The 24,831-nt window shown below is 44.2% G+C and overlaps 1 protein-coding gene and 1 long non-coding RNA gene across 2 annotated transcripts; one reads left to right on the top strand and one right to left on the bottom strand.

The window, feature by feature from the left end:
* The first annotated feature begins 411 nt into the window (after positions 1 to 411).
* LOC138827524 (uncharacterized) lies at positions 412 to 13,924 on the top strand. The gene is made up of 3 exons (XR_011372104.1): positions 412 to 571; positions 6,962 to 7,057; positions 13,543 to 13,924. It is a non-coding gene; the product is annotated as an uncharacterized lncRNA (long non-coding RNA).
* Positions 4,245 to 17,064, bottom strand: LOC138827523 (protein S100-A10). Its single transcript, XM_070023126.1, has 3 exons — positions 16,949 to 17,064; positions 8,955 to 9,107; positions 4,245 to 4,648 (listed from the first exon to the last, which is right to left on the bottom strand). Exons 2-3 carry the CDS (start codon positions 9,084 to 9,086, stop codon positions 4,487 to 4,489), a joined length of 294 nt encoding a protein of 97 aa, XP_069879227.1. The 5' UTR covers positions 9,087 to 9,107; positions 16,949 to 17,064; the 3' UTR covers positions 4,245 to 4,486.
* Positions 17,065 to 24,831: the final 7,767 nt, after the last annotated feature.

The raw sequence follows: 24,831 nt of genomic DNA on the forward strand, positions 1-24,831 counted from the left end.
CAGACTTTGAATCCAGACTTATGTATGAATCACAACTCCACTATTTAAAAATGTTTATGGCCTTGGATAGACCTCTTCTTTGTTGCTCAGTTTCTTTATTGGAAATGTGAGGAAATAAGAACAATCAACACAAAGGGCTGCTGTAAAGATTAAATGAGAAAAGATAAGTTGAGAACTTAGTAGCCTATTTGGCCCACTCAATATGAGCAATAGCTAGGTATTGCTTCCCTCACCTTTTTTTCTTTCTCCTTTTTTTTCAAGACAGAATGTCACTATGTAGTTTAGTCTGGGCTCAAACTTGATCATTCCGCCCAGTCTTCTGACTGTTGGGCAGACAGGTGCACCCTACCACACCCAGGTCTTATTCTTATAAAATGTCCCAAAGTCCATAAGAGGAAGGATTGGAGCACAGATCTACTTGACTTCAGAGCTCCAGTACATAGCCCCTGTCCACGCTGTCCCCAGGATCCTCTGCTCATCTTCTTCCAGACTTTCCCGATGCCATCAATGGACCTGTCAATCCCTGTTCATTCAAGTGTCATTGGCCCCTCTTTGTTCCCATCCCACTGTGGTAAGGAGGTATCAACAGGACTTGATTGGGGGCTGGAGGCCAGTGGTATGATCCCTGACCCCACAATGTGGTCGACAGATCATAATAGGGAATGTGCAGTCTGTGTGCTAATGCCAGGGAAAGTGAGGATTTGGTTTAGAAAACTTGTATACTAGGACTCATTATAAATTATTACAGGAATGATTTTAGAAATCTGTCATGCCAATCTACAACCTCAATGGTTGTGTTTGCATAGATTTTTAAGGTTCATCTGATATTTCTATGTCCAGTCCATTTTATTGGTCCTTGAGTTCCATTAACTTTTTAAACCTTAAATATTTTTTTGGTACTGGGGTTTGAACTAAGGGCTTCAAGCTTGCTAGGCAGGTGCTTTACCAATGAGCCATGACTCTGTCCCTCTTTTTTTAACTATTCATTTTTGAGATAGGGTCTTGTTTCCTGTCCTGGTACATGCCTCAACTGAAGTCCTCCTGTTTTTCACTTTCCACCAATCTGCCTCTTATGACTAGTCTCATGCCACACACATGATCCTTTATTCTTGTGAGAGAATACTACATTTGTTATTCCGTTTACTGAAACAGCACTTTGAGACAGCTGTAGAATAAAAAGAAACAGTCTCTGTTTCAAATCTTGACGCAGTAAGTTCTGTGGGATGGTGGAGTTATTTAAATCTTAGTTTGGTCATCTGTAAAGTGGATATTGTGATTGCTTAGAAGGGTTATTATAAGGACTAAGTAAGACAATGCTTAAGAAGTATCTCATATAGATCCTGACACATTATAGACTCTCAGTAAGTACACGTGCTTTTTGAAAGTATATTATGTAGGGCTTGGAAGGTGGCTCAGTGGCAGAGTGCTTGCCTTGCCCGCATGAGGACCTGGGTTTGATTCCTCAGCAGCACATAAGCAGAAAAAAACGGGAGTGGTACTGTGGCTCATGTGTAGAGTGTTAGCCTTGAGCTGAAGAGCTGAGAGACAGCGCCCAGGCCTAAAGTTCAGGCCCCATAACTGACAATAAAATAAAATAAATAAAATTGGAGAACTGTTATTATAAAAAAAAAGAAAGTATATTATGTAAAGTTGTATCTCCCAGGTTATGAAAGTAAAATTATTATAATCTGGATAACATAGTAGTGCATACAAAGAAAATTATAATAACTATCCTTTGGGTGGTGATTCTTAAGCCACAAAAAGTTTTGGAAAGTAAAGACAGCTGGATATACTTCCTTTTATTTCTTCTCTCTTTCTTCCCTCCCTTCTCCTCACCACCCCCCTCCCCCCCCTGCCGCCCGTGTGTGTGTGTGTGTGTGTGTGTGTGTGTGTGTGTGTGTGTGTGTGTGTGTGTGTGTGTGTGTGTGTATGTGTGTGTTTTGCTATTACTGGTGCTTGAGCACAGGTCCTCATAGCCTTGCTTGACTTTTTTCACCCATGACTACAGCCATATCTCCAGTCTAGCTTTTTTTCCCTCCTAGTTAAACAGAGAAGAGTCTCATGGACTTTTCTTCTTGGGTTGGCTTTGAACTCCCATCTTCAAATCTCAGCCTCTTGAGTAGCTAGGATTGCAGGCATGAGCTACTGGTGCTCAAAAGACATTAAGGTTTTACTTGGGTAAAACCTTAAATTATGCTGCATCAATGGCTTTGTATTTGAATTTTTTTAAATTTAATTTAATTTTATTTGAGAACATACTGTACAGAGGGGCTACAATTACATGGGCAGGATAATGCATACATTTCTTACCAAGCATTGCAGCCTCCTCCTTGTATTTGAATTTTGTTTTTTATTCTTTCTTTCTCCCTCTCTCTGCCCCCTCTGTTTGTTTGTTTCTTTTCTTCCTTCCTTCCTTCCTTTCTTTCTTTCCTTCTCTCTCTCTCTCTCTCTCTCTCTCTCTCTCTCTCTCTCTCTCTCTCTCTCTCTCTCTCTCTCTCTCTCTCTCTCTCTCTGTTACTTTACTCTTTTTCTTATTGGCTGGCTAGTATTCTGCCACGTACCATGCCTCCAACCCCTTGATTACTTTAAGGCAATTCCTGGGATGAGAAATACTGGGGCAAAGAAAATACATTAGACTGGAAAAGTGGCTCATGCCTGTTAATTCCAGCTACTCAGGAGGTCTGAGTTCTAGGCAATAAGGCAGAAAGTTAATAAGACTATATTTTGAGCAATAGGCTTGGCATGGTTGCCCATGCCTCTCATCCCAGGTATGTGGGGGTTGTAAATAAGAGAATCAAAGTCTAGGCCATCCCTGCAAAATCATACCTTAATTGAAAAATAACTAAAACTGAGAAGAGCTGAGGCATTGCTCAAGTGGTAGAATGACTGTAGCAAACACAAAGCTTTGAGCTCAAACCCCATACCTAGAAACACTTATCCTTCCTCTCCTACTCAAAAAAAAAGAAGAAATTTACATTAAAGGATTTTGGTATACTTGCCTACTTTTGCCACCCTAAAGGTTGTATATATGACATTCTTAATGCAAGTGGGGTGCCCATTACATGTCACTTTTGCTGATCTCCATTGTGTTATTACTTAACTTCTGGTCTGCTTTATCTACTGTCTTTCAGTCTAGATTGTAATCTTCTTGAGCAGGTCCTATGGCTAGCTATCTGCTTCTCCCTACCTGCCACAAAACTGTGCTTTGTGTTAGTCATAGTAGTCCTTGTTAATATTTGCCAAACAACGGATTTTTAAATTCATGACTATCTCTGAGTTAAGAGTCAGAGGGAGTATTGAATAATCACCTTCAAATTGGTCAAACTGAGAATCAGGCTTACAGATTTGTTTCTCGGGTCTGTCAGAGAGATGGATTGAAAAGTATTAAATCACAGATGTTTGGGAGACTTGAACAAGGAATGGGTCCAAGAGAGAAAATGAGTTAAGTGTTCAGGGTCAGCTCTGCAGCATGTTTGCAATTGACTTTCTCTACTTCTGTCTGTTCTTCCTTCACAACTGGGTGGAGAGGGACAGAATCTGCTTTTACAACTCAGCCTTCTAGCAGAATGAGTGGAATTTTCCAGGCAGGTCCTCTTGTTGGCTCTTGGCATAATTGCAGCTTTGCCCTTTGGGAACCATTAGGCTGCAGCCCCAAAGCCTAGATGGCTGTTTCAGCAGGTCAGACTGTGGGAGCTGTGTATTTTTGTTGGCATAGAACCACAAAGGATTTCAAACTGTAATATCCCTTTTTATTTTACTTGTAGTACTACATGCTCTGAGCTCCCTGATAAATGCTCTGAGTAAAAGAAAGGAAGATATCACACCCTTCCCCTCAGTACACATAGATGACATATACCCATCCCAAACAGTGATGAGTCCCTGGCAGTGGGCACCTTTCTGAATGCCAGGGTCTGGGGTAATCCTCTGAGAATAACACATTGCTTCAGAATTTTTCCGAATGAAAACACCCAGTGTGTGGATGAGTTGATGCTTTATTTCTGTTACTCCTGAAGCCCTCTACTATCCTCTAGAATAGTAGTTTTGTTTCTTCATATAGACATAGTTACAAGGGCAGGACACTTAGAAACGTTAGACCCTAAGCCTGAAAGGAAAGCGCTTTCCTATTTTGCTTGTTCTGTGTAGAGAACTGTGCTGTGTGCTGGCTGCCCAAGGGCAAGCTGACTCATCGTGATCTAGAGAAATCTGGAGTAGTTTGGAAGAAGCCACAAACATGCTATCTCAAATTTGGAATAAAAAAAAAGACTTTATTGTTAGGGGCAAGAGGATGCAAACAATATAAAAATGAAAAGCTTATTTGGCATTTAATTAACGTTCCTTGCTCTGCTTGTCAAATGGGAGTTGGATGCTATCTGTAATTTTTCCTAAAGGGTCCTCATCTGTCATAAAATCTTTTGTGGGTGGATCCCTTACATGACCCTTCAGGAGAACTCTTATGCAGTGGGCAGAAATAAGTGCTGGATTCTATCTACTTCTTTCCCTTCTGCTTCATGTGTACTACGAAGTAGTCATTGCATGCAATGGTGAGGCCTGCAATTAGTGAAAAGAAGCTCTGGAAGCCCACTTTGCCATCTCGGCACTGATCCAGGTCCTTCATTATTTTGTCCACAGCCAGAGGATCTTTTTGGTTCTAAAACAACAACAACAACAAAGAGCAAAGGTTAGAAAATACCAGTCAAGGGTTGTAACTCTGAACTTTATCTGCTTTATACTGGACAGTCAACCAAGCACATAATCTCACTATTATCTGGGCTCTTTTCTTAGGTAATCAGTGACCTTTATGGGCACCATCTAAACACATTTCAGTAATTTCATATTTAGATTTTGACCAAGAATGACTCTGCACTTACTGTTTTCTGTTCAAACTTACATTTTCTTAATATGTTTCTGATAGCATGGTCCAAGCCTTTAAAAGGAAACTTTTTGTGTATTTTGCCAGTCCTGGGGCTTGAACTCAGGGCCTGGGCTTTGTCCCTGAGCCTCTCTGTGCTCAGGACTAGTGCTCTACCACGTCAGTCATAACACCACTTCCAGCTTTTTCGGAGTAGCTTATTGGAGATAAAGAGTCTCATGGACTTTCTGGATTGGGCTGGCTCCAAACTCTAATCCTCAGATGTCAGCCTCCTGAGTAGCTAGGCTTACAGGTGTGAACCACCAGAGCCTGGCTTAAAATGAATTTTTTAATGAAAAAAAAAAGATAAAATTGTTTAGGGAGTTTTAGATCTTTGTCCTACTTATTTTGAGGATTTCATGATGAAGATGGAGAGATGGCTTTTTCTCTTTGGCACACTAGTGTGTCATAATATCATATTAGCCCTGTGACCTTGAGTAAGTCACATAGCTAATAATGTGACTTCATGTATCAACTATGAGTGAAGGCATTGGCTTGAATGTTGTCTCTGGAATTCTTTTTTTTTTTTTTTTGCTGGGATTGGGGCTTGAACTCAGGGCCTGAGCTCTGTCCCTGAGCCCCTCTGTGCTCAAGGCTAGTGCTCTACCACTTGAGCCACAGTGCTATTTTCGGCTTTTTCTGTTTATGTGGTACTGAGGAATCAAATGCAGGGCTTCATACATGTGGACAAGCACTGTACCACTAAGCCACATTCCCAGCATTGTCTCTGGAATTCTCTCCCCCACTTTTTGTTTGTGGGTGCTGGGGAATTGAACCCAGAGTCTGGCATATTCTAGGCAAGTGCCCTACCACTGATCTACACCCTAGTTCTACTTCCATTTTGAGTTGGTAAGTCTACATCTTTCTATAGTTGTCACTGGATGCTGTATATTAGACAAGAGTCAAAAGGAATATATGCAATGGAATCATGAACTCTCTAATGCCTTGCATGAATGTGTAGAGCAAGGATGGGCAGGCAAGATCCCTTTATCCTGTTTCTATAACAACTGGCTTGATCACTTTTTCACAAGGATGCTGGTTAGAAGTGTAGAAATTTGGTTACTTCTATAGATCATGCCATCAACCAGAAATAACCTCTAACTCATTAGAGGCTATTAAAAGGCCTACCTAAAGTATTTGTGAATTCCACTGACTATATGTACATTACTTCTATAGATCATGCCATCAACCAGAAATAACCTCTAACCCATTAGAGGCTATTAAAAGTATTTATGACCATATGTACGTGACTTAAGAACTGAATTTTAGCCGGGCGAGGGTGACTCACACCTGTAATCCTAGCTACTCAGGAGGCTGAGATCTGAGGATCGAGGTTCAAAGCCAGCCCAGACAGGAAAGTCTGTGAAACTCTTATATCTAATAAACTACTAGAAAACTGGAAGTAGTGCTGTAGCTCAAGTGGTAGAGCGCTCACTTTGAGCTGAAGAGCTAAGGGACAGCGCTCAGGCCCAGAGTTCAAGCCCCATGACCAACAATAACAACAACAAAATAACTAAATTTTAAGTGCACTTAATATTTATGCACTCAGGAATCCCTTAAGGTAAAGCAGTTCCATTTCCTTCATGAGGAATGAAATCTTCTACCCTAAACAATCAACTAAAACCTGTTCTATGTAGCTAATTCTGGACTTGCCCCCAGCTTCCTGGCTGTGGTCGGAATGAGTGAAATTTGGATGACATAAGGGGTCTGCTTTAGAAACAAAATGCTCTGTTAATGCAGTGAGTGTGGGTGTGTCTGGAATTATGCCCTGGTTCCTGGAATAAATTATCCTGCCATGTTTAGCACTCTATATCACCTATTCCCTTTATGTTTCTCATGCCACAAAGCCTAGAGGAAGGGTCTACGACATATATGATGCTTATTCTGCCTCTAACTTTTAGCACAATTAACATGTGATAAATGCTGAGAACACTTTTGTCAGTGAGCTGCCTTAGCCTGAGCACATTTTGTCCTTACATTTTATGCTTGCATAGAAGGTTCATAAAATGAGAGTGATCTTGCAGATAATCATACGTGTCTCTCATTTTACAGAAAAGAAACTAGGTCACAGAGCTGAAGCAAATCTCCAGTGTTTGTGACACTAGAGCCAGATCTCCAGACTTTGGGTCCAGGGCCCTACAACAGCAGGTAACTGTATTTCAGCTCTTTTCTAGGATAGCATTGTGGTAGGACTGGAACTTGAAGAAAGGAGTTAGGCTATTTAACTGATATTGATGATGTGTACAAATAGTGTTCTGCAAAGCTCCATGTTTACTAGGTGTAGGAGTCAGGGATCTGACTAAAGGCAGATGACAAGAGGCAGGATCCAGGCTTTTTACCATGGCTTCCCTTCAGCCTTCAGGAGGTTAATAAGTTATCCATCACCCATATCCTTTCAAATGACTACAGTTATAGCATGGAGAGATAGAAGATGGGCTTGTATTTTAATCTGAAATGTTTTGCCTTGCACGATCATGAAATGTAACAAGCTCCTCTTGATGGCTTACAAAGTTATAGGGCAATGGTGCCTTGTCACTTAATGTCCTTCGTAATATACCTGGACTGGCTAAAAAGTTGTCTTTGGGTGTTGCTTCATCTGTCAAGGTGATACATAAACCAGACTCTGCTCCTGTGCTCAGTAGGATTTTCAGTGTGAAAAGCAGTTATTTCTGCACTAATACTCGGCCTATTCAGCAGATGATTGACACCATTCTTTTATGGACTAGAATTGGAGAGAAAGAATTTGAGGGGCCAAGCACAATGGTGCACACCTATAATTCCAGCTACTTGGGAGTTAGAGATTGGGAAGATCAAGATTCTAGGATAGTCTAGGGAAAAAAGTTAGTGAGACCTTCATCTCAACTAACAAATTTGGTATAATGGCACATATGTCATCCTCAGTATTCATTAAGCATAGATAGGATGGTCATAATCAAAGGCCAGCCTTGATTGAAAATGTGAGACTATCTAAAAAATAACTAAAGTAGGGGCTGGGAAGGTGGCTCAGTGGCAGAGCGCTTGCCTTGCATGCCTGAGGCCCTGGGTTCGATTCCTTAGCACCACATAAGCAAAAAGAAAAAAGCCGGAAGTGGCGCTGTGGCTCAAGTGGTAGAGCACTAGCCTTGAGCTGAAGAGCTGAGGGACAGCGCCCAGGCCCAGAGTTCAGGCCCCTCAACCGGACCCACCCCAAAAAAATAACTAAAGTAAAAAAAGGGCCTAGCCATTCCCTGGCTGAGTGCTCCCTCTGGAAAAGCCTTCTTTCCAATGTTGCAATGGATGCGCATACAACTCAAGATAGAGTTTTCTAATACTTCATGTAGTGGTTATTTGCATATAAGTTGTACTTTATCTGCAGATCATAAACTCCTTGAGCTTAGGGGCTGTGTCTTCTTCACTGTTTCCCATGCAATACCTTACACAAAGTAGGTACCCAATACTTTTAATAAATAAATAGACAAAACACCTTTCTAGTAGTGGCCTCCACAGGGAAAAGATAAAAGAACATGGGGAAGAAAGTACAGGGGTGTAGGTGTGTGTGTGTGTGTGTGTGTGTGTGTGTGTGTGTGTGTGTGTGTGTGTGTGTGTGTGTGTGTGTGTGTGTGTGTGTGTGTGTGTGTGTGTGTGTGTGTGTGTGTGTGTGTTCTCAGATCTCAGCCTCCTGAGTATTTAGGATTACAGGAATGAGCCCCCAAGTTCTCTCTCTCTCTCTCTCTCTCTCTGTCTCTCTCTCTCTCTCTCTCTTTCTCTCTCTGTCCTTCCCTCCCTCTCTCCCTCCACCCCCTCTCTGTATACTAGGGCTTGAACTCAGGGCCTGGGCAGTCCTTAGCTTTTTAGCTCATAGCCAGCACTCTACCACTTGAGCCACTTCTGCCTTTTTGGTGGTTAATTGGAAATAATAGTCTCAAAATTTTCATTCCTGGGCTGGGTTCAAGCTGTGATCCTTAGATCTTAGCCTCTCAAATAGGCTTATAGGTGTGAGCCACTGGTACCTGGCTGAAAGTACTAATTTTTATATCTAGTTCTTTCTGAGAGTTGTAATACTTACTTCCAAGAATCCAGGGAACTCCTTATCCATGAGCACCCTCAGGTCTTCCTTTACTAAGTAGCCTTTATCCCCTGCATATTTGTGAAATGTAAACATGATGGTTTCCATGGCGTGTTCCATTTGAGATGGCATCTTGGCAAGGTCTGTTGAAATCTGTTAAAGGGCATGAAGAAATGGGTTACATTAACTTTTTTTTTTTTTTTTTACCTTTTTGGTGTTGGTCCTGGGGCTTGAACTCAGAGCCTGGGTGCTGCTCCTGAGCTTTTTTGCTCAAGGCTAGTGCTCTCACATTTGAGCCAAAGCTCCACTTTCAGTTTTTTTGGTGCTGAATTGGTGATAAGAGTTCATGGACTTACCTAACTGGGTGGGCTTTGAACTATGATCCTCAGCTCTAAGCTTGCTGAGTAGCTAGGACTGCAGGCATAAGCCATTGGTGCTTGGCAACCTTTAAGCCACATTTACTGTCAGTCTTTAAAGAATAATTGAAAGAATTGTGAGTATATCACCCATTTATTCCTTTCCAGCTATAAAATTCAATGAATCTAAGGACAAAGTGATCTCTGTTTTGGAGGTCTCTTGCTTATGAAATAGGCATTTCAAGTCTTAGAGTTTTATTAAAAAGCTTATCTGGTTGCCAGCTAAATTTTCATAAACCACCTAATAAAGAATAAAAAGGCCAGGCGACGGTGTCTCACACCTGTAATCCTAGCTACCAAGGAGGCTGAGATCTGAGGATCACAGTTCAAAGCCAGCCACAGCAGGAAAGTCCTTGAGACTCTTATCTCCAAGAAGCCACCAGAAAACTGGAAGTGGTGCTGTGGCTCAAGTGGTAGAGTGCTAGCCTTGATCTGAAGAACTAAGGGACAGCACCCAGGCCCAGAGTTCAAGCCCATTACCAAAAAAAAAAAAAAAAAAAAGAATAAAAACTAACCATTTGGAAAAGCAATATCAATGTTTTTCTTTCTTTCTTTTTTTTTTTTTTTTGTCGGTCGTGGGGCTTGAACTCTGGGCCTGGGCGCTGTCCCTCAGCTCTTCAGCTCAAGGCGAGCGCTCTACCACTTGAGCTACAGCGCCACTTCCGGTTTTCTGGTGGTTTATTGGAGATAGGAGTCTCACGGTCTCTCCTGCCCGGGCTGGCTTTGAACCGCGATCCTCAGATCTCAGCCTCCTGAGTAGCTAGGATTACAGGCGTGAGCCACCAGCGCCCGGCTCTTTCTTTTTTTTGTCAGTCATGGGGCTTGAACTCTGGGCTTGGGAGCTGTCCCTCTACCACTTGAGCCACAGCACCACTTCCGGTTTTCTAGTGGTTTTCTGGAGATAAGAGTCTCATGGGCTTTCCTGCCCCAATGGCATTGTGGCTCAAGCAGTAGAGCCCTCGCCTTGAGCTGAAGAGGGCAAGAACAGCGCCTAAGCCCAGAGTTCAATCCCCATGACCAACAAAAAAAAAAAATTTTTTTTTCTTTAAACTGATAAAGTAGCTGGGTACCACTGGCTCACACCTATATTCCTAGCTACTCAGGAGGCTGAGATCTGAGGATCTCCGTTCAAAGCCAGCCTGGGCAGGAAAGTCCTTGAGACTCTTATTTCCAATAAATCACCAGAAAACTGGAAGTGGTGTTGTGGCTGAAGTGGCAGGGTGCTCTCCTAGAACTGAGGAACAGTGTCTAGGCTCAGATTTCAAGCCCCACAACTGACAAAACAAACAAACAAAAATAAACTGACAAAGTACTTATTGAAAAAAGATTTATCTTTTTATTTCTCTTGGTACTGACCAATGAAACTTTAAAACTATGGCTGAACAACCCACACAGTCAAGCCTGGCTAATATGAAAAATTTAACCTTCTATGCTTAACTTTGTACCTGGTTCAGTATAATATTAGCATTTAGAAAGCTGCTTGAAGATGAATTTGTCTGCTGGATACTCTTTACTAAAGCCAAAGCACTGAACTTGTATCTATTGCAATAAAGACATTTGCATCCTAGTAGTAAAATGCAGCTGCCCTGCCTGAGTTCATGTGTTCCAATGTTTATTGTCTAAAAGTTTAGTCTATCTGAAGTCATTTGGGGGTCTAACACATTCTTGGCAAAAGCTACTTTCAGAGTCTGAGACATAGTGACAGAACAAGAGGGTTTTTTTGGTCAAGGAGAATTTATAGGAAAGGAAACATGTGAGATCACTGTATTCAGGTACAATGAGCTGGAGGCTTATGGCTCATCAAGACACAGTGCCTGGTACTTAATTGGAGCTCAGTGGATTCTGAGTTAGTTGGAAGACATGTTTTGGCCAGAACAGAGGAGCTTTGAGAAACATTATCTAAAATCACTATTGTTTAGGAAACAGTGAACTTAGTCAAAGTTTGGAATATATCATTTTACACACCACACACACACACACACACACACACACACACACACACACACACACACACACACACACACACACACACACACACACACACACACACACCACAGAGCTATGAAGCTATGAGCATAGGTGGAAGGAAATGCTGGCAATTCTGCTGAAAAGTACTTGGGCTTGGGACATGCTTAGTTCTGGTTACTGCTGTTGACAGATGCCTGTTCAACATAGATCTTTAGATGCTATCGTTTACAGAGGGAACCGTGGAGTGATAAACGCCAGGGTTGAACAACTGTATTTAAAAATTACAAATTATACCCCTTAATCTCCAGAAAAGTACTAGAACCTTCATGCCAAAGAAGATTACTTTAGAGAACACTATAAACCAGAATCTAGCATGATTCATCTGCAAGGCAGTTTGTCTTGGAGACAGAAGAAAATTCATGTTTAAAGTTCTGGTGTGAGATAAATTCCAGGGGAGCCACACCCCATTTGCTGTCTTCCTACACAGGGAAGGTCCATCCCGCACCCTACAAGGGTTTCCCGTGGTGTGGGCTTGAGTGAGTTGGCCTTGTATAGCTGATCTGAAAGCCCAGGAATGAGTCACCTATAGGAGGACATAGGATCCTACCTCAGCACTTAAATAATTCAGGAAAGGAGTCAGACACCACAGAGATTTAAAAATAATGTGTCCACGCTGGCACTGGTGGCTCATGTCTGTAATCCTTGCTACTCAGGAGGCTGAGATCTGAGGACACAGTTTGAAGCTAGCCTGGGCAGGAAAGATCGTGAGACTCTTTATCTCCAATTAACCACCCAAAAGCCAGAAGTGGAGCTGTGGCTCAAAGGGTAGAGCACTAGTCTTGAGCAAAAAAACTCAGAGACAGCCTCCAAGCCCAGAGTTTGAGCCCCAGAACCGGTACAAAAAAAACTTGTGTTGGGAGCTCAGAGCCACACACTTCCCAGCCTGTCCCACAATTCCCAGATATTAGAACTGGGATATCTAGCTTTCATCACAGGATGGAACAGAGTCCAGAGAGTATACTGTATGGTCAAGGAAGAAAGGGTTTGTAGTAGGATAATGATTCCCCCCAATAGAAAATAGGTAAATTTAGAACCTACTAAGACATACGAGTTGTAGGCTGAGGAAATCAGGTGATGCTCCAATGTTTTCTTCAGTCTCTGCTTTGAAGCGAGGTGCTTTAGTGCTCTGGCTTTAGTACACTGGCTATGTGATGGGGTTTTCTTCCACAAAGCTATGTTCCTATCAGAGGTCCTCTCTCTCTACCTCCTTCCAGCTGCTGTATTCAGTAAACAGATGACAAGCACAACTCCCTGGCTGGTCAGGTTTAGCAGTGGGAGGATGCAGAGAAGGGACTAACTAGAAGTGAAACTAGTTTTGAAAATCAGAGGTGACCAGAGGGTCTGATCCGCAACCGATGTACTGACCAGGGCTACAAGCAAAGAAGTGTGTTTTGACCCAGCCACACACTGGTTTTTAAGTAAGAAGGAAAAGAGGGAAACGTGATTTAACTGTTCTCTTGGCTGCATGAATCAAGAGTCTCTTCCAGGGCTGGACGGGGTGGTGATGGGGGTTGTGCCTGCTGGGTAAATGGTTCCTCAGTTCCTTGGGTGGGGCTTGACAAACAGGCTGACAGCAGCTCTGACAGTTGGTCACTAAAGCCGAAGTTCTTCACGAACTTGAAGCTGGCATCTCACCCACGAATGGCTCCACAAGCCACACTCCAGCAGGGGTGTGTCTCCTACTTCCTCATTGGATACACTTTGGCAGAGGACCTTGGAACTCAGTCTGGGAGGCAACAATGTCTTTTCAGTGTTTGGATAACCTACTCCTGTACCAGGAACACTCAAATTATTTTTAATTGTTCACCACTCTTGAGCACTTCTTGGTCAAGAACCATGAAAAATTTTGCCTTTATCCAGAGGTAAATATCCACTAAATAAATGAGTCAGTTTATGAGTCAAACTGTTGCCTTGGCAGTAGCTAATGTGATTATCCAAAGGAGGCTGAAAAATCCTGTAGCTCAGAGCTCAGCAGGAAGGATGGGAAGGGGCCCCAACAAGGTTCCCCAAAGAACAAACAGGACAGCACAGTTCAGACTCAAAGGAAAAAAAAATACGTCCTGCTAAACAGGTCTGGTCAGACTGACTGCTTTTCTCTGCTGTAGATTTCTCATTCATCCTACCTCTCATTCCTTCTCCTCTAGCTCTGCAGTTTCACTGCTGACTCCACAGAATGTGAGACTGATCACTTCTGTGGACCTGCTGCCCACTCATCTGCCACTGAATCATTTGATTCTGACGCTGCATGCCCTCGACTTGTTTTCCTGCGCAATGGATCTTAGTACTGCAGGCTCAGAAGTCCTGTGAAGTTTTGTTTTGTTTTGCTTTTTTTTTAAACAGAAAACAATTCTGTACTCCACAAATTCTTTCTGTGTTAGAAATTCATTTTTTTTGGTACTTCTACTTTGTATGTCCCAACTAAAGAGTTTTGGTGTGGGGCACAAGGGATTCCTTCCTTTCTATGGTGGTGCTTGCCTTTGAAAAGTTCACCAGCTAATGGAATACAGCTTAAAAGTCTGTCTTCAATTCTTGCTATTTGAGTTTCTGTTCATAGAGTCTGCTTTATGGAAGGGGAAGAATGAAACTGATAATAATATCATCTTGATTGTCTTTGGCTGGGAAGCTGAAGTCCCTCTTAGGAAAGTGTTTATTTGTGAGCAGTCCCAACTGTTTGCTCTGGGCCTGTGCCTAGATCCAGGCCATAATTTACAAGAAGATACTTATAAGGAACAAGAGTTCTGATTTACTTTGTTCCTCTGTATCATGTCCATACCTTAGTTTTCTGACAGCCACACAGAAATAATTGTCAGGGTGTCAGTAAAAATAAACATGCTATTTAAAATACGTTTGAAGCCCAGTGCCGGTGGCTCCCACCTGTAATCCTAGCTACTCAGGAGGCCAAGATCTGAGGATTACAGTTCAAAGCCAGCCCAAGCAGGGTCTATGAGACCATTATCTCCAATCAATCACAGAAAAAGCCAGAAGTGGCACTTTGGCTCAAGTGGTAGAGTGTTAGCCTTGAGTACAAGGAACCCAGGGACAGTGTCCAGGCCCAGAGTTCAAGCCCCAGGACTAGCACAACAACAACAACAAAAACAAACAACCAAATAAAAAACCACCCCAAAATATGTTTGAAGTTTTCTTCCTTCTGTTTCAGGGATTTTGAAAAATAATTTTTACCTCTTGAGAATTTAACACAGAAGATATTATTGAGTGATTCCTAAAAGGAATTCAGAAAAAAGAATTGAGGTAATAGATTGGGATCCAGGCTTTCTTTCACCAAACAAAACTTGCCCTCTACATAATTGGTTAGCAAAAGAAAGTTTCAGGTGCAACTCAACAGAAAGAAAGAGCTCACAAATCTCCTCTAAACCCACAAAATACATTCAATTTCTTTCTTTGAAATATTGTTAGGCCTCAATCAGCCAATGCTATTAAATCAGCAACTGCTATTAAATCTTTTGGTTGGATGAGTGTGTGTTATTTATTGAAAAGCTAAAAGTCTTGACAACTGTTAAAAATAAATAAAGTCAGGCTGGGAAGGTGGCTCAGTGGTAGAATGCTTGCCTTGCATGCATGAAGCACTGGGTTCCATTCCTCAGCAACACGTAGGCAGAAAAAGCCCGAAGTGGCACTGTGTTTCCCTCTGCTTTATGCTTTAGAAGATTGGACTGTTGTCCAATGGCATTCCAACAGGGTAATACCCTAAAAAGTCACTTTTTTTTTTGAGCTCTCAGTGGAAAGCAGGAGATGCCCAGACTTAGTTCCAACCAGCACAGGATCCGCTCAGACTGGGATGGCTGCTCAGAGACTGGCCAGAGGCCAGTCTAATGTTTCCAGGAAAAGCAAGCATCACCTAGAAATTAAGGTGAGCCCAAACAATCATTCTATGCCCAACAGACCTAGAAAACCAACCAACCAACCAACAAAACCCCAAATGCCAGATCAAGGATCACCATGAAGAACCTATCCTCTCGCTGTCAAGGAACGCTCATGCCACTTAGAAGGAATGATTGAATAGAAATTGGCCAGGAATCTGTAGGGGCATGGATGATAAGAACATTTCAAGCAAGTTATATGAACTCATTCCTGCCACAACTCGGCTATTATCGTTATCTTTTGCAATATGCTGAAACACTTGGGAGGCAAAGATCACTGAGAGGGTGTTTCCATGAGCCTGGCCTCACCTAAAGTGCAGAATATAAAAAATTCATTCCTGGAGGCTGTAAGTGGAGTTTTGGAGTTGGGGAATAGGACTGAGAGTAGGGAGAGGACCTGTGCATTATGAGGTGAACCTCATAATGGGAAAAACTACAGCCCCAGTAAAGCTGAGGCCTGCTGCTAGAGGACACATGAGCCAGTAACCTGGCCATAACTGAGCAGCGGTCTTGCCAGTGGCCTGCCAATTTAATTATTCTCCCTGGCAGCTCAGTCAAAAAACCTCTCCTTCAGGTTGGTGGCAAATCCTAGTGTGACTCACTTCCTCTTGGAAAATGCCTTCTAAGATGGCACAGTTCCTCTTTTCCTTCAGTGAGTGTTGGGTCCAAACCATCCACAGTAGATCAGCAACCAACAGGACCACACCCACATGGTCGTCCAGCTGAGTCACAGGCCTCTCAGATCACCACACCAGGAGAATCCCAGAGCCCTTTGTGCTAACCCCACCCTGCAGAATGCTTCCAGCTCCTCCAGTGAGGGAAGGGTTGGGGGGGGGGAACCAACGGGAGGTGGGTTTAATGTGTTCCAGAACCGGGCTTCCAGCTCTGCTTTGCTGGCTCTAGTTGTTTGGCATTAATCACAGCCCCTCCCCAGCATGATAGGGCTCCTGGTTTCAGTTAGCAGAGGGCCATAGAGAGCACCATTCCTTTCTGCCCAAGCTCCGATTGTGAACGGGGTACCAAGGGAATCTCTCTCAGTCCATCAGGCCAAAGTCATCAGGGATTGGAAGATCCTTCCCCGTGCTTCCCAAACCCGCGCTTTCCCATCTCGCTCTAGTTCCCCTTATTTAAGCAAGAAGCAATCTCTTACAGTAGAGAAATCACTTCACATACCCCAACCCCACCAAGCACTGCTTTATAACAACAAACTAAAGGCGGCCTCGGTGGCAAAAGCTTTCCAGACTAGCGGACCAACAAACACCAGGAAGCCGGACCTGCAGCGCAGGCTGGGGCGCGGGCCCCGGGGGGTCCCACTCAGTGACAATCCTCCACTAGCCGCCAAGTCCGAAAGGCGGGAGCCAAGAACTGCGAGGCGAGGGAGGAGATTAGAGGTCCGGTGGCACCAAGTCCGAAGATTCAGAGTAAAGGACCAGAGCCCGCGCCCCTCCCGTCTGCGCCTGGGCTGGGGGAAGCGCCTGGCCCGAGGATGGCCCCCGGGGCCCGCACAGCGGACTCCCCCGGCCCTGGCCCCGGGGCCGCCAGGGGTAACCCCGCTAACCCCGGCCCCGTGGGGCTGTCGCAGCGGGGTGCGGGGTGTCTGAAGGGTGGGATCCGGGGCTGGGGACTGGGAGTGGGCGGGAGGGGGGGCGCTAGGAGCCGGGGCAGAACTCACCTTATCCCCCCGGGGGGCGCGGCGCAGGCTGGGCAAGCTGGGACGCGGGAGGTGAGGGGAGCTCTGCGGCTGGGCGCCTTTGTACGTGGGTCGGGTGGGGAGAGGGCGGAGGCTTGGGGCTGCGGAGCAGGAGGAGCCTGGGCCGGCTGCCCGGGCTGCGGCTCTCCCCTCCTCCTCCTCCCCTTCCTGCTGCCCCCCACCCCCACCCCGAGACACCCGCGCGCGCGCACACACACCCGTGCCCACGCCCTCCTCCCGCCTCGCTCTGGAGACCAGCACTGTCCCACCCCACCCAGCCCTCCGGAGAGCCTTCGTGTAAACTTTCTGAGTGTGAAAGCGCGTACTCGGATGTCCCCACCCAGGGCCCTGCCCTTCCTCTCGGGTTTGCTTTTACTACGAAGTGGCGAGTGTGGGACTCACAGAATCCCGCCGTGCTGCGGGTGGGGCGCGCAGGCCAGAGGCCCACAGCGGCTCTTCTGCAACCTATTGGTCTAGTTGACCCGACCCTGAGGACCACGTGGACGCCTAGCCACCTCCTCCAGGCACCGAGACTGGGGGGGGGGGTCCCCGAGGACACCCGCTCCTGGCCTGGGCATAAGTCTTGCAGAGAACGGAGTCCGCACCTACTCGGTCTTAAGTTCAATTCCAGTGAATGTCCTTAAAACCTGTTTCTAAACCTCCTCCTCTATAACGGCGCTGCTTGGCCCTAAAAGCCCTTTCTGGAAGGTATTTGGAGAAAAGTGTTTCTTCTAGACGGTCATATCCCCCTCCACACACACAGACCATATTTATTGTAATTGTGGTTTGAAGTTAAGTGCAAATTAGTCACAGCTGTTGGTGGAAAAGAGCCGAGTCCTGGAGTTTCCCTTTGTTCCCAGGGGAGGTTCCCCCCCCCCCCCGCCCAGGAGTGAGGGATCCTAAAGAATGAGCGGGAGTCTGATGGGGTGAGTGATCCCCAAGGAATGAGCAGAATCGGGGAATCCTCCAAGCGCTGCCACGTGACTAACGTTGGCTTGTAACCAGGAAAACCCAACTTGGATTTCAGCTAGTACTTCCCCTGGTCTCCGAAACGCCAGTGCTGACTATTCAAGCAGGCAGATCTCTTAGATAGTCCCATACCCAGGGGAGATGCAACTGGTTTAGATAGAGAATGCCAGGGTTTGTCTGCTCCTAATGGTTTGCTTTCTTTACAAGGTCCACATTCCTTGAGGAATGCTTAGTATGTGGTGAGCCCTGGGATTCAGAGATAAAAAGAACACCAAATCGTATTAGGAGAAAGACTCGCAAAATTGAATGTGATTCGTGAACGGTACAGGATACTATAAGAATGTTGAAGAAAGGGCTTCTAAGATCCTTTGGAGCCTTCGTGGCATTGTTTCTGGAGAAGGCAACATTTGATAGAAACAAACAAACAAAACCCTAATTACCCTTACTGTGTGTGTGTGTGTGTGTGTGTGTGTGTGTGTGTGTGTGTGTGTGTGTGTGTGTGAAGAGTTTGAACTCAGGGCTTCCTACTTGGTTGGCAAGCATTCTATCCCTTGAGCCACAACTCTCACGTTTTGCTCAGCCTGGCATGGACCACCATCCTGGTGAAGCCTGGATAACAGGCAAATACCACAGCACCCAGTCTAGCTCTTTCTGTTGAGAAGGGATCTGGTCAACTTTTTGCCTGGGCTGGCCTTGAACTATGATCTTCTAGATCTCTGCCTCCTAAGTATCTGGGACAATATGTGTGAGACACTGGCACCCAGTTTGCTGTAACTCTAATTTGCAGAAAATTTACATTCTTATTGCAGAAGGCTTGAAAACACAATTTTAAGAAGAAAATAAAATTATTTATATATACAGTGAACCACAGATAGGGCTGGGAAGGTGGCTCAGTGGTAGAGTGCTTGCCTTGTATGCATGAAGCCCTGGGTTGGATTCCTCAGTACCACATAAACAGAAAAAGCCAGAAGTGGCACTATGCCTCAAGTGGTAGAGTGCTAGCCTTGAGCAAAAAGAAGCATTAGGGATGGTGTTCAGGCCCTGAGTTCAAGCTCAGGACTGGCAAAAAACAAAACAAAACAAAACAAAACAGTGAACCACAGATAAACATCTTCATATTTACATAATTGTGGTTACATTGATTTAAAAAATTATGTCACATTCTATTTTTGTTCCAGTTTTTTTTTTTTTTTAAACCAGTCCTGGGGCTTGAACTCAGGGCATGAGCATTGTCTCTGAACTTCTTTTTGCTCAGAGCTAGCACTTTACTAATTGAGCCATAGCACCGCTTCCAGCTTTTTCTGTTCATGTAGTACTGAGGAATTGAACTCGGGACTTTGTGCATGCTAGGCAAACATTCTACTGCTAAGCCATATTCCCAGCCCTCTCTTAATCGTTTTTTTTTTTCATTAAATAGTATTAAGGGCATGAATACTTGGTCATTCATTCTGTTTTTCTTTTTTCATTCAACATGTATTCTCTCTCCTCCAGTCCGCTGGAAGGACTCCAAAACACTAAGGCCCTAGTTGGTGCAGGAGATGAGTTACTGAAATGTTGGGCTAAGTGCTGAGGGTACAATGGGAATATGGCCTACAGGATGGATGCAAAACTAGTGTTCCAGCACTGAGCTAATCCCCCACCCCCAGCCCCACCTTATGTGTGGCTTCATTACTCTACATACTGATAGTTTCCTAGGCTCCAAGTGCTTGCCACACCTGTAAGTCCCTCTCTAGGAAAAGTGGTCCCAGGCAGTTTCTCTCTCTAGGAAGTAGTTACGCCTCATCAGTCTCATGCATGCTGTCAATCTTGCTCTGCTTCCTTTGTGACAACTGATTACAGCAAGAGCCAGGGCCTGAGTCAGAGCTGCCTAGCAAGGATGATATCTTAGAGGAGAAATATGAAGACAGATGCAGGTGGTATTGGAAAAATGGGAATAAGGGCTAGATCTAGTGTGGACACTGGAATGAAGAGGACGGAGTGTACAAGTTCTCCACTAGACCTGAAGAATCTTCCAATGTGTGGGTGGGAGCAGCAGAATTGTTCCACTAGTGAGGCAATATTGGTCATTTTCCTATTTCTTCATGAGGCAAGAAAACCTTATTACCTAGTGATTCTCAACTATTTTGAGATTGTGGCTGGAGCACAGAGGACAGACTGTGGGCTAAAAATGTTTCTCCTTCCATAAGGTAGAGTTGCTGCTGAAAAGTGGCATCTTAGCCAGGGATCTTGTTCCTAGCACCTCCTGTATCTCCCTGGGACTATGTGGCTTTCACACAAAGACTGAAACTGGAAATAATGTATGTTATTTGCAAGCCCACACAACAAGAAGTGACTTTTCTACATTCTTTCTCTGATGGCAGGACTCCAAAGCTCTAGACTTGGAAGAGCCAGAACCAGCCCGGGTCTCTGAATCACAGTATGCAGGAAAACCATTTGGTGATCAGGAACGCCTCACTCGACTAGTTATGTGGGTGAGAAAGAACCCCAGATTTTGAGGGTTTATTTGCTACAGCATAACCCTAATAAATGGAGTGCGAGTATTTTTAGCCACATATTTGAGAGGATTAATTTGATTGTGGAGTAATTACACACTTATTCAGATCATATTAGCAAAGTGTAGTTTGAGGAAAATCACCATGTCTAAAACATTTATAAGGCAGAGTGCTCCAAATAAGGCAGGTGCTGGCAAATACAATTTCTCCCCCCTCCCCGTCCCTTCCTCCTTCCCTCCCTCTCCCTCCCCCCTCCCCGATCTCCCACCCCTCCATATGTAGCAGGTAGTGCCCTGCACCACACAGAAACCAGAAATCCATGCGGCCTAGCTCCCCATCATGTCTCCCCAGACACTGGTATGAATCAGAGCTGTGGAAACTTTATCCATTAGTAACAATACCCTAGTAAAGTGTCACAGTGTCCTTCACAGCACTTCATTGAGCTTCACTTAATATAGTTTAGATGCTTTTGCCGGCAATCCAATAAGGAAAAGAAAAGAAAAAGAACTATGAATGTACTAGCATACCCTAAAACAAAGAAATATTCTAATATTAACATGGAACATTAACATATGCCATATTGGGGAGGGGGCGGCTAAACTGGGGATTGGACTCAGGGCCTAGCATTTGCTAGGCAAGTGTTCTATCACTTGAGCTCAGTCCTTTTGTTGTTAGTTTTCAGATAAAGTCTTCCTACATTAAAAAAAAACCACGTTGTTTCTAATTTATAATCTTGTAACATTTTTTGTAACTTTTTTTTTCTTATGTCTGAGACCAAGGCTCCAACTTGGTACCTGCTGCTTTTGCTTATTGGGTGGCGCTCTACTGACGGAGCCACACTTACAGCCCTGAAAGGACTACTTTTGAATAAATGTATTTACCCACATGCTTATTTTGTTAGGACAGATTTCTTCTAGTGGATATCTAGTAGTGCTTATGAGGGCCTTAAAGGACCACTAGAAAAAGGCACATTGTCTGGGACAGACAGGAGAATAAAGCAAGTGTGGAGCACAGACTTGTGAATGCATCTGTTCAAGGAATTGCTCCACCTCTACCTAGGGGAGTGTAGAGTCCTGTGAACCTTAGGTGGGAAAGTGTCTGGAGAGGAGGTGTCTTTCCTGGTACCTGCTAAGAAAGCTGAGATCTGAGGTTGCAGTTTGAAGCCAGTCTGGGCCAAGAAGCTCTGTAAGACTCTTATCTCCAATTAAGCGCTATATAAATATATAAATATCTGGAAGTGGAGAAGTGGAGCTGGGGCTTAAGTGATAGAGCACTAACCTTGAGCAAAAAAGCTCAAGAACAGCATGTAGACCTTGAGTTCAAGCCCTAAGATTGGCACAAAAGTATGTTTTCCTCAACATGTCTTGATGAGCCCTCCAAAAAGAGACAGAACCAGAAAAAGAATCAGTTATACACTTTGGATGTGCTTCCATCACAGGTCGAAGTGGTTATCCAAGATTGGATTTTAGTGCTTCTCTAGTGTTCCTACCATAAAGGAATATGATTTCCCAGTTTCTTTTGAGGAGGAGGACACTAACCTTGCACCTGGAGTTGAGTAATTAGACATGAATGGAAAACCAGCTTGGGCTTGTTTGAATCCCAGTGTGTTGTGTTGGGGGTCAGAAGTTCTGCATGACCTGACCTGCCCATCATGGGCTGTAAACTGGCAGTCTATAGAAAGCATTTCTCTTTTCTTCAAATGGTGTTCTGGGCAGAAATTCTGGGGACAGGGTCAAAGGGAAACAGTTAACTTAAGCCACTCTTTGTTCATTGATGAACTGGAATGTGGGTGGGGAGGGCTCAGACTGAAATTTGACTTGGTGAGGCCTCAATGACTCAAACTTGTTGTGAAATTCGGACTGCTTGGTATGGGATAATGCCTCAACAGAATTAGCCAGCAGCTAGCTCTGGGGCTCCAGGGCAGTCCTATTTGGTGGAAGCTGGATCCGGAGATTTAAGTCCAGAGATTTATACTGAGAAAGGGCGTGTCCTTACTTTCTAGCTGATGCTATGGAGCCCTCTAGTGGTCACAGAGTGACTACTTCTGCAGTGGGGTTTGCTTCCTCCTGGTTCAGCTAGAATAAGGGATAGAAAGTCATGTGTAGAAACCAGAGGATTGAATAGAAGGCTTGAAAGATGACCCAATTGGCTTGAGGCGATTGTCCATTAGGTTTTTACTCTGCCTGATTTCACATACCTTTGGTAGCATTTCTGAGCAGTTGGGAAAGAATGGTCTGTGTACAGATGCTACTTTATTATTATTATTATTACTATTATTATTTTGCCAGTCTTGGGGCTTGAACTCAGGGCCTGAGCACTGTCTCTGAACTTCTTTTTGTTCAAAGCTAGCACTCTACCACTTGAGCCACAAAGCCACTTCCAGCTTTTTTTGTCAATGTGGTACTGAGGAATTGAACCCAGGGCTTTGTGCATGCTAGATAAGCACTCTAGACATGAACCACATTCCCAGCCCTAATTTTTTATAGTTGTGAAAATGGAAATGTTATGTTGAGCTATGTTTGGTGCTAGATGGTTCAAAACCTCACTTTGGTCATACAATTCTACCAGCTTTATTGGTTGGTTTTTTATTTTTTGGTGCCAGTACTGGGGATTGGACTCAGAGCCTGAGCATTGTCACTTAGCTTTTTCCGCTTAAGGCTGGCTCCCTGCTACTTGAGCCACAACACCACTTCTGACTTTTTGCTGGTTAATTGGAGATAAGAGTCTTATGGCCTTTCTTGTATGGGCTATCTTCTAACCAAGATCCTGAAATCTTAGCTTCTTAAGTAGCTAGAATTATAGGTGTGAGCTGTTGGCACTTGGCTTATTGGTTGATTGTGTGTGTGTGTGTGTGTTTGTGTGTGTGTGTGTGAGTGTGTGTGTTTGTGTGTGTGCATGCATCTGTCCTGGAAATTGAAGTCAGGGTCTGAGCAATGCCCCTGAACTTCTTTTTCTCAAGGCCAGTGCTCTACCACCTGAGCAACAGCTCTACTTCTTTTTTTGGTAGTTAATTGGAGATAAGAATTTAAGGTCTTTCTTGACTGGGCTGGCTTCAAATTGCAATCATCAGATCTCAGTCTCCTGAGTAGGTAAGATTACAAGTGTGAGCCACCACTGTCTGCCTTATTGGTGGATTTTTAAAGTAAATGTATACAGTTTTGAACACAGATATTCTGAAAACTGAATTGCATCGTTATTGGAGGATGTACTTGCTGGTAATCAGTGGGGCATCTTTGAGGTTCTTTATTGGTCATACTATATAAATACAAAATATACTTCAATAGTTAAAACAATAATTTTAAGTCCACAGAGTTTTATTTCTATGATCATCTCAGGAAGTATTTCAGGGAATAGGGACTGAAGTCAGCGAGAGCATTCCCGGGGCACTAGGTTTAATACCAGTGCTGAAATAGGTATTTTAAATTGATTACTGTTACTATTATAGTAATAATTTATTATGCCTTCTGTATACTTTCTCTGAACCAAATAAAAGCCCTGTCAGTTAGATGCTAAGTCTGTTTTCAGATGAAGAAGCAAGACATAAAGACATGCATGTCCTTTCTCAATAAGCAAAAGTAATGGCAATCATAAACCTCAGAGAAAACAACAAATAAAGAAAAAGGCAGATTCAATCAATGCATAATTTTGAGCAATGAGTGTATTACTAAAAAGAGGCATTAGCCCAGATTAGCCTGGTCAGAAGCTGCCCCTCCCTCTGGCCATCTCAGATTAGCCTGGTCAGAAGCTGCCCCTCCCTCTGGCCATCCCAGGTTAGCCTGTCAGAAGCTGCCCCTCCCTCTGGCCGCCATCATTTGTCTTTAGGTGGAACAGCGGCAATGAAAGGTGCTTAGGAATATAACAGAAATCTGGTCAAGAACATGAGCAATGTTCCAAAACAGCTCCACCATGAGGTAGTATGTGTAGTCAATATTGCTTGAGGTAGACCCAAGGATAGCAGTAACTCAGAACTGTAGGCTCCCCTACCGCCGCACCCCCCCCCCCCCCCCCGCCTTTTTTGGCCAGTCCTGGGGCTTGAGCTCAGGGCCTAGGCACTGTCCCTGAGCTTCTTTTGCTTAAGGCTAGCACCCTACCACTTGAGCCACAGCACCACTTCTGGCCTTTTCTGTTTATATGGTATTGAGGAATTGAACCCAGGGCTTCATGCATGCTAGGCAAGCACTCTACCATGAAGTCACCTTCCCAGCCCATAGGCTCCCTTTTAGAAGAGCCCTTAGCAGTACCCTGATGGAGGGTGTAGGGTTAGAAGTGAGTTTTGGAAGATGGGTCAGATATCACAGGTGTCAACAGGACATGTGGGAAGGGGGTGGAGAGAAGGGCAATCTGGGGCAGGAGATGTCAAGGGAAGAATGTACTGGGTACATTTGGAGGATCAGCATGTGCAGG

The sequence above is a fragment of the Dipodomys merriami genome, unplaced genomic scaffold, assembly GCF_024711535.1.
Source record: "Dipodomys merriami isolate MVZ:Mamm:240054 unplaced genomic scaffold, mDipMer1.0.p SCAF_156, whole genome shotgun sequence".
NCBI lineage: Eukaryota > Metazoa > Chordata > Mammalia > Rodentia > Heteromyidae > Dipodomys > Dipodomys merriami.